Source organism: Oncorhynchus tshawytscha, linkage group LG13 (assembly GCF_018296145.1).
Source record: "Oncorhynchus tshawytscha isolate Ot180627B linkage group LG13, Otsh_v2.0, whole genome shotgun sequence".
Classification (NCBI taxonomy): domain Eukaryota; kingdom Metazoa; phylum Chordata; class Actinopteri; order Salmoniformes; family Salmonidae; genus Oncorhynchus; species Oncorhynchus tshawytscha.
Genome location: NC_056441.1, coordinates 29,818,931 through 29,837,828, shown reverse-complemented (window position 1 = coordinate 29,837,828; position 18,898 = coordinate 29,818,931). Strand labels below are relative to the sequence as shown.

The 18,898-nt window shown below is 44.1% G+C and overlaps 1 protein-coding gene across 2 annotated transcripts in view; it reads right to left on the bottom strand.

Moving 5' to 3' along the window:
* LOC112264657 (protein Jumonji) overlaps positions 1–9,765 on the bottom strand; it is an 89,771-nt gene extending 80,006 nt beyond the window's left edge. The window contains exon 1 of one of the 2 annotated variants that reach the window (XM_024441410.2): positions 9,123–9,765. In XM_024441410.2, the coding sequence (XP_024297178.1) occupies positions 9,123–9,167 (45 nt within the window). In that variant the 5' untranslated portion in view covers positions 9,168–9,765. The remainder of the gene's footprint in view (positions 1–9,122) is intronic. The other variant, XM_024441409.2, reaches the window with a different exon arrangement.
* Between the last annotated feature and the right edge of the window lie 9,133 nt (positions 9,766–18,898).

Here is an 18,898-nt window from a genome sequence, read left to right as displayed (position 1 = left end):
AGACAGGGGGGATCCATGCAGCACCCGTGCTCCCAGAGCCATGTTCCCAGTCAATTAGTAGTGGGGAGAAGGAAAAAAATAAGAAAAAAAATAAACTAGGCTCATGGGAGAGCACATGGGGTAACAGGAGGGTTACTCTTACCCCAAAACATAGGAGTATTCTGCACTCTGCAGCTCCCATCATGCACCATCACTGTGGTTGGGGAGCTGTGTTGATGCAAGCGTGAGGCCGGGCCCCAGCACAGCCAGTAGAGCGCTGACTGAGCTTAGAGACGCAAAGCTGCTTTGTTCGTCTGTAAACGTCCAGGGTCAGAGGGTTCACAGCATACAAACGCTGTGCTTAACCCCTAACCGACCTACCAGCCATGTTCCAGGAACCAAAACAATAGCAGCAGAAAATGTCATTGGTTTTTCCTCAGCACTACGGTTACTCAATATAGTCGAGGCGTTTGACCATCATATTTCAACCGTATTCATTTTATTCACAAGCTATTCTCCTTTGACGTTCAAACAAAGTAGGCCTGAAAATGACCCATAACAATGGAATATATTTCTCTGATGGAGACAAGTTATTTACAACAGGAGAAAAAAAGCCAGACAGCCAGCAGCAGCCGTGGCTTCAACAGATTCATGCCCCATAAAAATAGCGGTGGATGGATTTCAGAGAGTAGAGTCGCCTGCCAGATGCTGGGAGACTAAATGATTGTGTTAGGTTGTAGTCGCACTACACAGCTCTGTTAGCTGGAGGAAAACAACTATCAGGGCCAACAGAAATTAAGTGGAGGATTTCATGTGGTTTAATGAAGCTGTGAACTCTGCTCTCCTGCAGCAGGCCCAGGGTCACCAACAGGACACACTGTGGATGACAGATACAAGCAGCTAGTGATTAGCTGGCCTGGACTTTACAGGCCAGTTTGACTGGGAGGGAGAAACTTCAACTGTCACTAAAGCGCGCTCTTTCTGCAGAGACAATGAGTGGACTGGTAGAGTGAAGCTCAAAAGAGATGGCTGCAGGAGAGAAGGCTGAGTGTAATGCTAACTGTCAGGGAGATAAGATTAGCCGTTACTTTGCTGGTAATGGAGGAGACCGCAACAGAACAGACAGTTGACAGGAAGCTGACCACAGAGGGGCCCCAGCCTGGCTCTATACCATGCTACTGCTCTGGGCTCACAAACGCTCACTGACATGGACATGCATCCAACGCGGTGTTGGCTTCTTACACCACAGCCTTTAAATCTATTAGCCAACAGAAACTAAGAGAAAAAGGTCCATGCCCATATAGCCCAAACACATTTTTTGTATCTCTCGTTCTTGCAATTATCACATACTGTAGAAACGTCATTGGGAGGAAAGATGTTTGATATGCTTTTTACACAAACCACTGCTGAGAAAATCATGATGAAAGTGGCCATTCAGAGTGCAGGGCTATATGACTGTAGATTACAGTGGGCAAGCCTACTCCCAGACACAAAGCCAGGTGTTTAGCGGAGCTGCTCAGGTTGTTGTTTGGGGCTCACAACACTAAAGCCCCTCGCTTGCACAGAGCTGCAGAAAACAGGCAATTAAGAAGTGATTTTCACCTCATAGCTTGGCCCGTTTCCTCACAAAGAACCATGCTACAGCCTGGGGACTGGAGGAGAGGAGAGGCCCAGGGAAGGAGCTGCAGGAGTAGGACTGGGAGGCAGTGTACGGTGGGGCCGTGCGCAAAATATGATGTATGAGAAACGATTAGATAAGATACAGAAGGGAGGGAGGGAAGGGTCCCCAGCAGACTAGAGAGAGGAGCAGCAGGGTTGATTCATACCTCTATCCCTTTCTCACTCCTTCCTTCCTTCTCATTCTCTCCCTATAGTTGGTAATTGAGCTCAAAGGGATCCTGTGGAGGTGAAATGTACTTTGTCTCAGGTACACAGACAAACCTGGTTGCCACGGAGACAGACACCTAGTTACCTCGGTGTCACCGCTTACAGGATCCTCTGCCAATGTCACAGTAAACAGGAGAACCAGTCACACACCTCCTGTCCTGTCAGGTCAAGTCACAGACAAAGCCACACACCAAACCATGGCTGCTGCCTCAGCCAGTGGGTCTGGCAGATTGTCCAGTGATAGGTACCCCAGACGCTCCTCCTTCAAGGTTGGCAAACGGTTCCACTCAACTATGTCTGAGCACCAATCGAAGCAAGACCATTCAATACTCAGAGGAAACTAAATGGCTGCTCTCCATTCAGGTAGTAAAGTAAAATGTGGCAACAATGACTGATAGGAGTAATAATGCCTCAGTTGATTTCAGTGGAACTGTCATTCACAGTACCAGGTAATGGTTTTCTGGTTTCATTCAAAATACAATAGTGTGATATTAAAGGGAACAGGCCTCAAACAGCTAATTTTGTCAGGCAATGCCTTAGTTGTGCTCTTTCAAGTATTTCACAAGAGTGTAAATTGCCACACATTTCATACCAAAGTCAGTCATGCCTCTCAGCCTGTTACCTACAAACACCCCTCAGTAGAGTCTGTGCAAAGCTACTTTACAGTCTAACTTCAGCTCTCTACTATGTTCAGACACTGGAGTGTCGTGTCTCAAAACAGACCGATGGACGCTCCATTCTGCCCAGACTCCAGCAGTTGCTATAGTAACGGAGTGGCTAGGCCCCCTCCGATGGCATGGAGAATGGAAAATAAATGTTAAAAAAACACTTCTGGTCACTATGGTAACCCTGTCTTTAGGTGACTCCCAGATTCAGTTTACATTACATGGCAGAGTTGCTTTGGATTGAACTTCTATGATTACCAACTGAATCATTACTAAATATCATACTCTGTCCTCAGTCACACAGTATACTATAGGCCTAGATAGACACCTATAGGCCTAAATGACTGTAGTGTAAATCTGCTGAAACTTACCAATGTAATGAGATTTAAGCAAGGCTGTACAGTATATGGATCTGACGTGAGCTACATATATTGTATGACGTGATCAACATTTAGATCAGTTTCCTTTACCTGGCTCTGTCATTAGCAACGGTGAAGATCGAAATTCTACCCGCGACAGACCCCAATTTAATTATTTCTATCCTCTTTAGTTCTCAGACTGTCACAGGTTGTGGTTTTTAGTGCTTCCTTTGGGAGGGTTATTTGATCCAGGGCCATGGGGCAGGGCCAGCCTTTCAGCCTGGGCTTTGGATCCCTTCCCTGGGTGTACCAAACACTACAGTCCCCTGCTGTGAGGCCTAGTGAAAACTTAGCCGCTAGAAGTGCCATTAAAATGCTGCCATTGTGCAGAGAGGAGATCAAAGAGGCATTACTTTTGTCTGAATCAGATTTCTGACAATTCTTCTATTTTAAATATTAATCCCACTGTTGGGTCATAATGAACATCTGTCAACGTGCTTTATGAAACCACATATTGTGAATAATCTTTATAAGTTTCAGGCCGCCAAGAAAACAGCAGAATGTGTAGCTAACCAAACTCCTGGCCTCGTGTTTAGCTGACCCACAAGGACAAAGCACAGGGTGCCTGTTTATGGTGATAGGGAGAGGCAAGGTGAGGTATTCCAACAGTTTACACTACATCTATCTGGGGAAGATTCCAATGTTTCCTTTGGCAGTCTGAAGCCAAACAACAAAATGTGGGAAGAATGCAGCGAGAAGAAACCACCAAGGAGACGGATCTCCCGCCAAACAGATGAATACAAACACACTACAGACAAATATACACGAGTGTTGTAAGCAGCAAGATATCCCACCGCCAACCACTCCACAGCAGTTTAGAAGAGCTTCTCTGGCTAAGCGGGAGAGAACTGCCATACTTTCTGCTCTCATGCTGATCCCACTGGAAACTGTGTCGCTCTGCTCTTTGCACCTGGCTGAGTAATGACACTGAGGGAATAAAACAAAAAAAAACTCAGTATTCTATTACCAGACAAGATGGAGCAGGAGACTAATGTGTTTCTCATGGTGCTGGAGCACACAGAGCGATAACTAACTCACCTCCATTGACCTACATTTTTTTTTTTAACTACGGTTTTTTGCCTCCCCACCTTTGAGCTGTGCGAGTCCACCCCTCCTTCCCCCCTGCCAATCGGTCCCCACAAAGCCAATGCAGCCCACCCAACTACTCCAGCAGTTTATAGTGAGCAGAGTACACACTGCAGCCACTTACTGCACAAGCTCATTACTGTAGTAAATCGAGAGGGGAGCTGCCACCCAGAGTTAGGCCTGTCCTCAGAATGCACTGAGGGGGGTCATCTTTCAGAAAACAGCACCGGCTTGTTCAAGGGCCTCAAATGACTGCAATAAAAATTTAAATAAAAGAGATACCTTCATCGTCACAGTAAATATGACATCGGAGTAATGCTTTGACTCCAACTTCTTAACCCCTGGATAAGTCAGTGTGCCAAGCTAACATGGCAGTGGCCAAAGGTCCCTGTGGAGCTCTGGCAAGAAACAGATATTATACAGCTACATATGAAATATAACTATTATATACCACTACAAACATCATCACCGATTTATATAGAATAAATTGGTGGAAACCTAGAACCCAAAAACTACAATGATGAGTGCGCTGCGATTCAAAACTCAGACATGAGTAAATACGAGTTCTATAAACCAGGTATAACACAGCTGTGTAATCTGATTGTCAACTATATTTAGACATAAGAGTATAATGATTTATAAATCATGTTGAATAACAATATATGGCTAAAATAGCCTCCTCGTTGCCCATTCAGCAGTTCATCACGCATCAAGGCATTAGGAGTCTGTAACATGGATCAATATAGTCAGAATGGAACCTCTATTGCTTTATCCCTGGAGGCTTACTGCTGCCTGATGAAAGTAAGTCAGAGTGGTAGAAGGGGATCTCGAGATAATACCGGATTGACCGAGAGTGTATAACTGATGTGTCCAGCCCCAGCTCAACCATAGAAGCAGTCCATGCACCCACAACACAGATGTTTCAGGTTTTCAACCTAACTTCCGTTTGCCCTAAAGAACAGATGTAGGGACTCCGCTGAGGCGTCTTTTTACGCCTGCTATGTTAGGTTAGTGGTTGGATGGCAGGACTAATGGTTCCATTAGCCTTTACAGTCAGTAGAGACTCCCTAGAAGTCTACCGCACTCTGAACACAACCCTCGCCAGCTGGATGGGCTCGGCCAAAGTGTCTTGTTCATAATGCCCGCCTTCCTCCCCTGTTCTGCCCTCCAGTCACACCCATACAGCCTACCTACTACCGTCAAGTGTCCTCCCACCTCAGGGTTGAAGAATGTTGAGGCAAAACCAAAGACATCTAAAAATGCTGATTCAGCTCCTCAGGGATTCAAAACAGATAAGCTTTGGCTGCCACACACACTGTGTAGTGCAGCTTGTGTCCCACTCAGGGCAGTCCAGCCAAACCCACAGGAGTAGGAAGACATAAATCATGGCGCAAAATGAAGCAGTACATTCAGTGAGAGTATGTGGTGTACTCGAGTCTCATACATAACATATATTCTGAATAGTCCTTCAATAGAGCAATGTCAGACAGTCTCATCTCAGAATAATCGCACATATGATAGAGTATATTTCAGCACAAGATTACAATATCAAACCCCCCCCCATTTATATGATATCACAGCAGTTCATCTGCCTGGTACAGCATGTATGGCACTACCCTGGTAGTTTAATAAAATAGTGCATGTGCCTGGCTGGTAGTTTGCCCATAAAGAGGTTGATCTAATGAACAGAAAGGGAACTGTGGCCTTGTGCGGAGATTGTGCCGAGATGGTAACGGCTGATAAGAGAAAGGTCACATTACATAACAGGGTAACAGGGGCAGGGTGCGTGAAGTAAAGCTGTCGTAAAATCAGGGAGAGACAGAGAATGGAGAATAGGAGGCGATCTGCTGGCTGCAGCTGATCACTGGCGGCCCAAATTAAATCCGGCAGTTTGGGGAGCTCCCGTAACGACGCAGTAAAGTGGAACATTGTCAGTTGGCAGACAGCAAAACACAGAGAACTGAATAGAGCCATCAATAAATGCAACAGCATCAGAAGGCTGTGTCTGCCAGTTCCACTCTCTCCACGTAGAGCCGGCTCTCCATGTACTGTGGAGTCAGTGGTCCCGCCGATATAAAGGAGGAAAAACTATGATTAATACTAAGAATGCTTGAGCAAGAAGTTGGAAGGTAGTGGTGTAGAATGAGGTGTCTGAAACCTTCCTGTTGAAACCTACCTCACAGCATCTTACTGGCCCAGTTACAGTGTCAAGGTTCCTCAGAGCGGAACTGTGAACTCTGCTATGTTACACACACACACGCGAAGAAAACGAGGATTTAAAAAAAGACCATCTGCATTAAAACAGAAGGTTAAATGAAGCACATTCGGGCTCAGACCCACGAACTCTCATGGGTGGATATGAGGCACAAATTTAAATAGTAAAGCTGAAGGACTGGGGAGGGGAGGGAGAGAGGGGACGGAACTTTTACAGGCCTCGACCCCAGCCCCCTCTATTTTTGTTTCCTCTTTTTGTGCTCCACACACTGCGGTGGATTTTTCAACTTGGCCCTCATCAGTTGTGTGCCTGATGAAACAAACACTGACAGCTTCTTTACATTTGTAAAGACCCCTGCAGCAGCTGTGCTTATCCCACCACACAGCCAAGCTCTATCCCAGCACACAGAGGCCAGCTCAGCGCCACAAAGCCTGAATCAGAGGCAGCTCTAACCCACCACACATCCTGAGAACAGCCTAGTCAGGACAAAATGGCCCTGGCTGCACGTCTCCTCTCAGTGGTATGTTCAGTTAAACACCACAAATCTAGCAAACGCTGCTACCCAAATGAGTTATTACACCATTGCCAAATTCTCTGAATATACAGATATCATTTCAGAGAGAAAGAGTGTTTGTGCCTCAAAAAAAAAAAAAAACTTTTTTTTTTTATTGGGGGTTAACTTGTGTCTTATCAAAGAAGCGGCAACTGCCTTGTTTGCATTATAAAGTGTTTTTTTTCCCGACGTATGAACTTTAATAACATGGATGGAGCACATGGGGGATATTCACAACTCACTCTTTTCCAGTGTTCCTGAGGAGCCAAGCATGGCTAATTTTCTAACGCTAATTAAGGGGACGTTAAATCAGAGGGGCCAAGAGTTGTTCTGGGGGGGAGGGTGTTGCGTTCTGAGTGGGGGGCCCCTGGGGGCCTGAGGAGAAGGGGGGCACCTCCAGGTTGTTTTGTTGTTCGCATGGTTTGGTCCGACCAGATTTTTACCCCAGCTGCTGCAGCTCAGCAGATGTGACAGCCATGTTCTGTGCAGTCCAATTCCACACACAAACATAGCCATATAAACACACATCTATAATTACATAAGTTATGAATAAAATATCAGACCATTTTAAACTTCATTCTTGAGATTTCCCTAGCATCCTTTTCGTTTGTTAAATTAACTCACCTGTCCCAAAGAAAGTTGGAAATGTAGTGCATTGATTACTTTAGCTTTGCAGTGAGAGTTGAGTATGTTAGGGAAAAATAGTATCACACTCCGGGGAAAGTATAGAGTATATAGACTAACTATATGCTTAACACTTCAGGAAATTAGTATTATTTCACCTCATAATATATAAAAGTACAACGTTTTAATCAGTTAGAGTGGTATGTTTGGGCAAGGACAAAATCACACCTTATGAGGGTCCAACTGTGCTTTGATAACTCAAGTGTTGTGGGCCACAAACAGCAGGCCCACACGTGGCCAAAATATTTTGAGATTAAATATATGGAAATAAAAACGTGAATAATCTTAAATTATGTTATTATTCAAAGTAGTTCATAATAACTTCACATTGTTTCCACATGAGGAAAATTCACACGAGGACACGCAGTAACGTGAGGGTTAAACTCAGCCAAGGGATGTGCCAGTGTCTCCGTTTGAAAGAGTACGTCATTGGTTAGTTTACGCCTGTTTTAAAACTCTATTTCAAATATGTAAAATCTTTTGGGTTACACAAAGGGTACAAATCTTGAAATTACCTAAATTGGCATAGCCCCTTTGACAAATTCGCCGGTATTAGGTAGTTGCAGATAGAAAATGGTCGCTTCTTGCCTCCCCTTCACACGAACCTCTGCAATGCGACTGAAACACCACCTCTTTAAAATTACACAAAAAAACAAGTTCGCATTTAATCTACTATCCCCTTTAACACTTCGTTTAGCCGCATCCAGGGTCTTCCGTCTGCTTAAACATAAATGCGGATTTAGGGAAAAAAATGTCCGAGAAGCTTTAACATTCTGACTCAGCAAGCTCAGGCTGCAATATATTCCATTCCCTGAGGTAACAGACGTGCAACACAACATTTAAATGATCAGACCCTTTATCGCATATCAATGTTAGTAAACCAACAGACAAGCAACTCTCCCTGAGTGTTCCACTACGATTGTAAAATTATTATAAATTCTTCGCAAATGTTAAATTGCCTAACCCCTGCGTCCTCTCGCTACGGAGAAAATTAAAGAGCCACAGTCCACTCGTAATGGTCGGGCGGTGCTTTTCAGTTACACTCAAGTCACGTCAACATAACTAAAGTGAATGTTGTGATATCCAACAGCAAAACAAGTGTTAATTTATAAATGCCAGTGTATAGAGGGCTGCTCAGGATGGGGGTATGCAACCCGGAATCAGCCATGGGAGATATGGCGGTCTCTCTTCATGGCTCTGAAAGGGACTAAAGGAGAAAAAATATATTCTGAAAACAATTAGCCAGCTCCTGTGGAAAATTCTGACTTAAATTGTTGCGGGAGGTTTATTGATTTCTCGAACAGTGATGAGAACTCAATGCGCATTGCCCTTCCATTGCGAGTTAATAATCAAATAAATAGCCTTGTCTTATGTTGAAGAACTGTAGCAACACAGACACTGTATAAATATAACAGACTATAAAATCAAAGACGTCTAATTGATAACACATTCTACAACTTCATTATCTGAAAGGCTATTCGACCCCAATAGGCCACAGCTGTGTAATGGTAACCTTCCTACTCCGTGATCGAAGTGGATGCATTTTCTTCGAAACGGGCGAATTGAACGTGCAAACTTGTAAAGGTCAAATTATTGTATGCACATAGGACATTTATAGGAAAGTAACTACTCACGTATTTCTTTTGGATGATATTCCTCTTGGGTCTTTCCTTGCTCATTCTGCAATCCAAAATATTTAGCTAAAGAGAGAATGGCCACATGAATTTCTTTCTTTGACTCTCGCTTCTCCCGGAGCACACCAAACACAATTTAAATCCCCGGTCTGTTGGGAGCTCTCTGGCTTCGTAGAATCCTCACTCTGGGTTTCCCTCGACGATCTGGTTTTCGTCGTTAGATTCCAAATTAAAGGTCCACGGCGAACAGAGACAACCCAAAAACAAACTCACGTCGGCATAACATACTCAAAACAATTCACAACAAATAACTTCCATTCGCAAAACCCCCTCCGCGTTCTCTCTCCCGGCTATCCTGACATGAATATTCTAAAGGTATTAGTCTTGTTATAAAAGTCACATCTTGTTTGAGAAGAGGATATCAATCGAACCAAATAAATAAATAAAATAAAAAAGGTTCGTTGTCCCGTTTTGGCTGGAGCTATCAGACGACGACTGTTGGCTACTCCAGCGCCGCTGCTATTCTGAACGAGGCGAGCTTCTTTCTTTCCCAGGTTCAGCCTATCACATCCGTTACCATGGACAGCGGCAACTTTAAAAGACCGTTTTTCGGGCACCGGGTAAAAATTATTTTACAAAACGGGAGATGAATAATATATCACGGATAAAGTAGCCTACTTTGTTTGAAGGAATCGGATCCCCACACGTAGGCTAGTTGTTTCTTTGAAAATGACAAGTTACCACGTGTTTCCTATTTCTCCTCAGTGGCTTGAGCTATCAAGTGAAAAGCTGATCTGGATTCCATTCATATTTAGTGTGCAAATTAGCAACCTTGTTTCAAGCCCTCAATCTATGTAATGGCAATGCTACAAATGAATCAATAATATTATGTTGCCAAAGTAAATACTGTTTTTAGCCTACAGGCCTACATTCACCTTCAGAGTGGCATTGTGCATTGAGGTAAGGAAGGTGAAGTCAAGTAAACCTTCCATCACAGCTACTTTATTATGTTTGGGAATCTTATCAAATGTAAACATGAATTTTTTTTCTAAGATTTCATATTTTCAAAACTTGCTTCCTTGTTAAATTCCCTCCAGCCGTGCACAACTTCTGTCAGACTCACTAAACAACGTTGAGAAATGGTCACCAGAATCCGAGATTATTGTACAGGACTGCTTTTGAGACTAACATTGACAAGCTAACCACCTCCATCACTGGAAAATGCATTGACTATATTGTCCCCATATGAGTGTTCGTTGCTTCCCCAATCAAAAGCCCTGGATTAACACTGAGGTTGGCACTAAATCAAAGGACTACACAAACCTGAGGCTACTGCCAAGGATATGAATAAGTACAAGACGTCCTGCTATGACCTCACAGAGTCATCAAACGAGAAAATGGACAATATAGTAATAAGGTGGAATCATACTACTCAGACTCCGACGCCCGTCACTTGTGGCAGGGGCTAGAGTCCAATACGGATTAAAAAGGAAAAAGCAACCGTGATCTGCCCAAAGATGCCTTTCTACCAGACTAACTCAATGCATTTTATGCACGCTTTGACAAAAACACCATGTCGGGTGTGAGGGCCATCACCAACCCAGAGGATTGGGTGATCTTGCTCTCTGAGGCCGACGTGAGAAAAGTCTTTAAGCAGGTCAATAGCCGCAAGGCCGCGGGTCCAGACATTATTCTGGGGGCACGTTCTCAGAGCATGCGCAGAACAGCTGGCAGGCATATTCATGGTAATATTCAACTGGTAATATTCAACTTCACAGTCGTGAAGAAGGCATGACAGCACCTCTTTCCCCTCAGGAGATTGAAATGGTTTGGCATGAGCCCTCAAATCCTCAAAAGGTTCTACAGCTGTACCACTGAGAGTATATTGACTAGCTGCATCACTGCCTGGTATGGCAGTACCACCACCATTGATCCAATGGCACTACAGAGGGTGGTGCGAACAGCCCAGTACATCACTGGGGCCGAGCTCCCTGCCATCCAGGACATCTATATCAGGTGGTGTGGAAGGAAGGCCTGGAAAATCGTTAAAGACTCCAACTACCCAAGCCATAGTCTATTCTCTCTGTTTTGCATTGTCAATCGGTACCAGTGCATCAAGTCTGACACTAACAGGCTCTTGAACAGCTTCTATCCCCAAGCAATAAGACTGATACATAGACTATCTGAGTTAACACTGTATCTTTATTGACATTCATAGGGGACAGTGGTGCAACATCTCAAGACATCAGTCATGAAGTTAAAGCTTGGTTGCAAATGAGTCTTCCAAATGGACAATGACCCCGAACATACTTCCAAAGTTGTGGCAAAATGGCTTAAGGACAACCAAGTCAAGGTATTGGAGTGGCCATCACAAAGCCCTGACCTCAATCCTATAGAAAATGTGTGGGCAGAACTGAATGGCGTGTGCGAGCAAGGAGGCCTACAAATCTGACTCAGTTACACCAGCTCTGTCAGGAGGAATGGGCCAAAATTCACCCAACTTATTCTGGGAAGCTTGTGGAAGGCTACCTGAAGCGTTTGATCCAAGGTAAAACATTTAAAGGCAATGCTACCAAATATGTGTATGTAAACTTCTAACCCACTGGGAATGTGATGAAATAAATAAAAGTTGAGATAAATCATTCTCTCTACTATTATTCTGACATTTCACATTGTTAAAATAAAGTGGTGATCCTAAGTGACCTAAGACAGGGACTTTTTACTCGGATTAAATGTCAGGAATTGTGAAAAACTGAGTTTAAATGTGTTTGGCTAAGGTGTATGTAAACTTCTGACTTGAACTGTATGTAGTTTTACTTGTGCATGTGACATTAAAACTTGAAACACTCATGCTTCTTTTCTCAAATGATGTCAGAGTGTTGGAGCGTGCCCCTGGCTATCCGTCAATAAAAAATAAATCAAGAAAATTGTGCCGTCTTGTTTGCTTAATATAAGGAATTAGAAACGATGTATACTTTTACTTTTGATACTTAAAGTACAGTATATTTTAGAAATTACAGTTTTTTGGTATTTTAAAACCAAATACTTTGTGACTTTTACTCAAGTAGTATTTTACTGTGTGACTTTCTCTTTTACTTTAGGCATTTTCTATTAAGCTATCTTTAATTTTACTCAAGTATGACAATTGAATACTTTTTCCACCACTGCCAATCAGTTCGGTTCAACGTTTGCTACATTGCGTGACGGTTTGTAGGCTGCTGAACAACATACTACTGAACAACATGTTTCCCTGAAACAGCGCGTTATTTTACATCCTTTGAGGTATGTTTTCTACAGTTCAGTGGGTGTAGCGAGGTGTGGCCTGATCAATATGTGTGTGGCCATTGCAAAACAGGTGCAGCACACACCATACACAATCCCATCTGGGCCTCCATAGTCCTCTTCCTCAGCTTGTTGTTCAGTACCGTTTCCGTTTAGATTAACATTGAACACCGTTCTGTTGTAGGCTACTAAACGAACCCCAGGTGAAATCCAGGCTACTGTAGAAGGTTACAGTAATAGAAGTGTGACAAATGCACATACACCATCAATATGACTCAAAATCAGCTTTTCATGTTAAAATTGACTCGAAGTTCAAGTGGATTAATCATAGCCTACTGACCATGAATCTAAGCATTCTGCCAGGCCTTCCTTCACTAAAGTGGAACTGTAGGCATCTACCACCTCCTCCTCAACTAAGGGAAAATATCCTCTCTCACCTGAGAACCAGTGATTTAGCAGTGAACAGGGAACCAATTAGTCAAAGGTTTTCGACTTGAAGTTCAGCAAACCTTCCTTCAAGTCGAAATGGTCATATCCAAATATGTCTTCATTTTGGTGAACAAGAAGAGAAATGGTTTGAAAACGTACCACAATCCAGGAATGGAAGGTGTCGCTGTACTCATTACTTTCCCATTATCCCATTCGGCAAATTGAGAAGGTTGAAATACTGCTAGTTATTCATTAAACTGCCTTTTTCATCCTCATTCTAGGTAGCTACTGATAAAGCAGCTCATTTAATTCCAAAATCACCTCCAGCAGCTACTCACCCAATTGCTTGGCATCGCATTTTCATGGAATCCAATGGGCTGATTTAGCATTAGCTATCTTAGAATGCTGACGGAAAAGTTTTATTAAAAACGAGCAGTATTTCAATCTTCTTCATTTGCCTATTGGGATAATTAGGACTATAGCGACATCTTCCATCCCTGGATGGAGGTCGATTTTCAAACTGCCATCCCCCTGCATCTCTCTGATTCAGAGGGGTTTGGTTAAATTCGGAAGTACATTTCAGTTGAATGCATTCAGTTGTGCAATCCCCTTTCCCTTTCTCGTTCACAGTCAAAAACAACTCTACTGCCTTCTGTTACTCAGAACATCCCTACTGGCCCCTACACTGTCGGGGCTTATCATTGCTTTGAAGTCATCAAAACTGTGTGTGTGTCTGCGTCTTGAAGGACTGATGAGCAGGAACTCGGTTGGTTGTGATGACTGTTTGATGACTGGTTTCTCTTCCTCCTCAGTGACCTATCAGGAGGAATGACAAGGCCGACATGTTGATGCAGTTTGTGAAGGGTTGACTGTGTGGACCAGAGGAGGCTGGTGAGGGGAGGACGGCTCATAATAACGAATGGAGTGATTGGAATGGTATCAAACACATGGAAACCAGGTGTGTGATGTGTTTGAGACCATTGCATTTATTCTGTTCCAGCCATTACTATTAGCCCATCCTCCCAATTTAAAGTGCCACCAGCCACCACAGGTGTGGACCTGTGTAATGTGGTTTAGTACTGTTACCGTTGTTCACAGCAGCAAAGTCAAGCCTCTGAGATCATGTAAAAAGGGAAGGTAAAGTCTCTTCTGCTGTTGGACTGGCTCTTTAATAAGCTAAACAACATCAGTCTATTCACACTGGGGATGGATCAGGTGCACTTCCTGATGATAGTGAACCGAGGTGCTGAAATGAGCCCTACAGGGAACAGATGAAAACCAGTGCATGAACATGCAGATTTCATTATAATCATGCAACGAGGATGAGATATCACTCCGCAGCATGTTTGATGTAGATTCAGCACCATGCTCACAGTGATCAAAGCTGTGAACTTGTCCATGAATGAACAAACACTCTGGATCAATATCTGGCAGATCAATAAGCCACAGTGAAACCTGCAGATGACATTATATTATGGATCTGATTAAATCCGACCAGCCTCCAGACTTCACACTGATCCCAGTTAACCACACGGTTGTAACACTTTATATAATAACTTTCATTTATAAGCCATTGTCAGATCATTTCTAATGTATGTGTTAATGATTTGCTGAACATTTGTAAATCTTTATTACTAATTTATTAAATATCAGTAAGCTATTTCTAAACTGTTACACTATAATAATTTCCGTTATTGTATAGGGATAAATATATATATTGTTTAATCATCATTTAACTCCTCACTGATGTGCGACCTAGATGTAGAAACATAAATAGTTCAGTTAATGTTTGATTAGAGTTTTCACTCCCCATGGTTTTAATTGGTGAGTGAGACTGATCAGAGCAGACGGTGCTACTCAGACGGATGTCCCGTAGCAGAGTAAAGGGAACGAGCGGGAGGTGCAGTGGAGGGAAAATACCATTCATTTAGCATGGCCAATAAAGCATTGACAAAAAGGGAATCCAAATTAATGTTGAGAGATCTTAAAAATATATACATATATCTCAACTCTCAGGGTACTAGAAACTTTGTTTTTAAACTGTTGGAACAGTATCACTGTTAGTGTAACCTCAAATATGTTGGGATCATTTTTGTGGTATTATAATGTTGAATGTGGTATTATAATATTGAATCTGGTATAAATAGCAAAGCTTCTTTTACTCTTTTTATTATGGAAAGATGATCACTTGGGCTCCCGAGTGGCGCAGCTGTCTATGGCACTCCATCTCAGTGCTAGAGACATCACCACAGACACCCTGGTTCGATTCCAGGCTGTGTCACGACTTCCGCCGAAGTTGGCTCCTCCCCTTGTTCGTTCGGCGATCGACGTCACCGGCTTTCTAGCCATCGCCGCTCCATGTCCGTTTGTCTTGTCTTGTTCCATACACACCTGCTTTTCATTTCCCCAATCAATCTACTTGTATTTAACCCTCTGTTTCCCATCATGTATTTGTGTGTAATTGTTTCATGTTATTGTGGTATTTTATTACGCGCTTTACTTTTGTTATGTTCCGCGTTTTGAGCGCGTTTGATTTATGTAGTGCTCTCGTTTTTTGAAACGAAAATAAAAGTGCCCCTGTTTACGTTACTCTGCTCTCCTGCACCTGACTTCGCCTCGAGTACACCCCTTGACAGGCTGTGATTGGGAGTCCTATATGGCGGTGCACAATTGGCCCAGCGTCGTCCGGGTTTGGCCGGGGTAGGCCGTCATTGTAAATAAGAATTTGTTCTTAACTAACTTGCCTAGTTAAATAAAGGTTCAATTTCAAAAATACTGTAAAACAAAAATGTAAAAGACCACTCCACTACAGCAACAGACAGAGGAACAGCCCTGTGCTGCTGGGTGGGAGAGGAGGTTGTAAAATAGATGCTTGCCACTTGTACAAATTTGTCTTTTCAAGCTGCTGTAAAATGTAAGTATTAGTGAGGATATTGAATATTACACAAAAGAGTGAGAAATAATGTTTTAAATGGTGTGGTGTGCCGAGGGTCGCGCTAGTATTAAATTATCCCGTTGAAATGGAAATCCTGTACCTAGTCTCATTAAAGTGAGGTTAACCTCCCCTGCTCCCTCTACCCTCTCCCCCACCGCCCTTTCCTCTCTGCTGGGACCAGTCAAGATCACAAACAACATTTATTTTACAGCCTTGGCCCCCACAGAGGGACTGAGAGTCCCAGTCTACCACGCAGGATAATTGGACACCTTGAGTTCCTAAATCCCTCCTGGAATGAAATACATGCTAGGTAATTGCATCAGCTGGACTCAAATGGAAACACCAATGAGAAAGAGAGAAAATCCAAGTTCAAGTGAACAACAGCAACAATAACAACATAATACAAAGACTGTGTAACTGTTCATGTCGTGAAATGTCAGTTACACTACTGCTCTACTGGTTGGTTAAACACACCCACAAGGGTACTGCTGCCCCATAGCTGTTGTTGTGTTGTTGTGTTTGTTGACAATGTTAGTTGTCACAGCCTCACCTCAGAACCCACAGCCTTACCTGTTCTCACCTAGGAACCCTGTCTTCATCCTGTCTCTATGGGACTGTCTGATGTGGAGTTGGTTCTGTCCAGCTGAACCTGTTGCTTGGAGACGCCCCCCATCTGATCCAGTCTGATGTGGACACTTTGTATCCTCTGTCTGTCACTGTCTATCTGTGATCTCTCCATTCAACTGTACGTTCTGGTTGTCATTCTCTTCCTCCCACTCAGCAGTCAGAGTCCATTCACATTTCTCCTCCTCCCATTCTGGGGTTTGATTAAGTGGTTTTGTCTCTAGCCATGATTCAGTGATAACCAGGGGAGGCCTGCCATCCTCAGTGTAGCCACGTAACGAACGGCTAGAGAAGGTGTTCTGTTCGACTGACTGACTGACTCAGCTGGGTTGAGCTGAAAGTTCTCCAGAGGGACCTGAGTCTCTTGGGTCTCCCTGTAGCCCTGAGGCCCTTTCATGCCCAGGACACCTGCACCCCTCACAAACACCAGCCTTCCTCTGCTTTGTGATCACAGGGAGAGAGGGAAGAGAGAGAGAGAGCAAGCGAGGAGAGAGAGAGATCGAGCGAGGAGAAAGGGAGAGGGAGCGAGGCCACTGCCACTGACCTCAGCCACGTGGGGGAAAAAGTAACACAAATGGGCCACGGCCAGGATCAGCTGGGGAACTAAGGGGGGAGCAGAGAGGGAGAGATGGTTCCAGGTACTCCTCGCATCAATGAGTGTCTACTGTATGACCTGTGAGCAGAATAGAGCCTTTTCACGGACATGTTGGATTATTCCCTGTGTTTTATATGGAGCTGGTCCTATCTGCTTTGTTTGCATGATGACAAGAGAAGGTGATTGTAACAGAAAGTCCTGTTGATGAGCATTTCCCCTGGTTCCCCTGGGCTCTGGTCACTGAGCTACACATGTCCCTCTCCTGATGGGATGGAGGTTGTTAGAGCCTGGAGGGATGTGAATGACAGGAGGGTTGGAGGAGGATTGTGTTCTAGAGGCAACCACTTGTTGGTCTGGCCTGGTCTTACACTCAACTGAACATTGAAGAGTAGTTATGTAGTCCTCTGTGTGTCTATCATATTTCACTGGGATAATTTGCCTGTCAAAGGTTACTCCAACACAAGATGTTACTCAGTAGACTCAGTATATTCATACTACTGGTAGGCTCACAGCTCTCCCTGTGTAGTTTTAATAAATTCTAATCACAAAATTGTTATCCCAGACCTCATACCAGATTTATTAGGATTTATCGCACAATTGACCTGGCGTCGTCAGGGATAGGGGAGGGTTTGGCCGGTGGGGCTTTACTTGGCTCATCGCAATCTAGCAACTCCTTGTGGCGGGCCGGGTGCCTACGGGCTGACCCCAGGTGCCAGTTGCACAAAGTTTCCTAAGACACATTTGTGCGACTGGCTTCCGGGTTAAGGAGCTAGGTGGATCATGTTTTTCGGGGGACGCATGTCTCCACCTTCGCCTCCCCAAGCCTGTTGGGGAGTTACAGCGACGAGACAAGATCGAAAAATTGGGAGAATACGGTGGTAAAAATAAATAAAATAAAAGCCTTATTTCTCACCAGAAGAACTCATAAACATCCTTAATAACAAAGTGTTATTATGATGATACTAATTATCATTACTCTAAGCAGGCTCTCTGTTCAGCAGCCTATCCTACTTTGTTACCAGGCCAGCTCTCACGTGGAGCTGCTGGGACCCACTGGCATAAGTAGTGGAGCTCATCTGTGCTGTGCTCTCTCTCTCCTTTTTCTCCACTCTCCTCTACTCTTTATTTGTTTTATTTATCCTCTCTATTCTCCCCTCTCTCCTCACCTCACTCTCTCCTCACACTCATTTATAACTAATCAGCACCTCTACTACATTAGCATCAGCCAGCCACACTACATGCAAATGAGGCACCACACACTGTACTAGCACGGCTGAGGAGAATCTACAAACGCATTTACACACTCCTCGACTACAACACTCCTTGACCACCACACTCCTTGACCACCACACTCCTCGACCACAACACCACTCGACCATCACACTCCTCGACCACTCGACCACCACACCACTCAACCACTCGAGCACCACACTCCTCGACCACCACACAACTCAACCACTCGACCACCACATCACTCGACCACCACATCACTCGACCACCACACTCCTCGACCACTCGACCACCACACTCCTCGACCACTCGAACACCACACTCCTCGACCACTCAACCACCACACCACTCGACCACCTCATTCCTCGACTGCCACACCATTTGACCTCTCAATGACACCTTTTTCTCTTACTCTTCCTGACTCGATCTCTTTCTCACTATGTCTTGCACACATACTCGACCACCACACTCCTCGACCTCTCAGTGATACTTTTTTCTCTTACTCTTCCTGACTCAATCTCCTTCTCACTATCTCTTACACACATACTCGACCACTACACTCCTCAACCACCACGCTCCTCGACCACCACACCACCCGACCACCACACCCATCGACCACTCGACCACCACACTCCTCGACCACTCGACCACCACACTCCTCGACCACCACAATCCTCCACC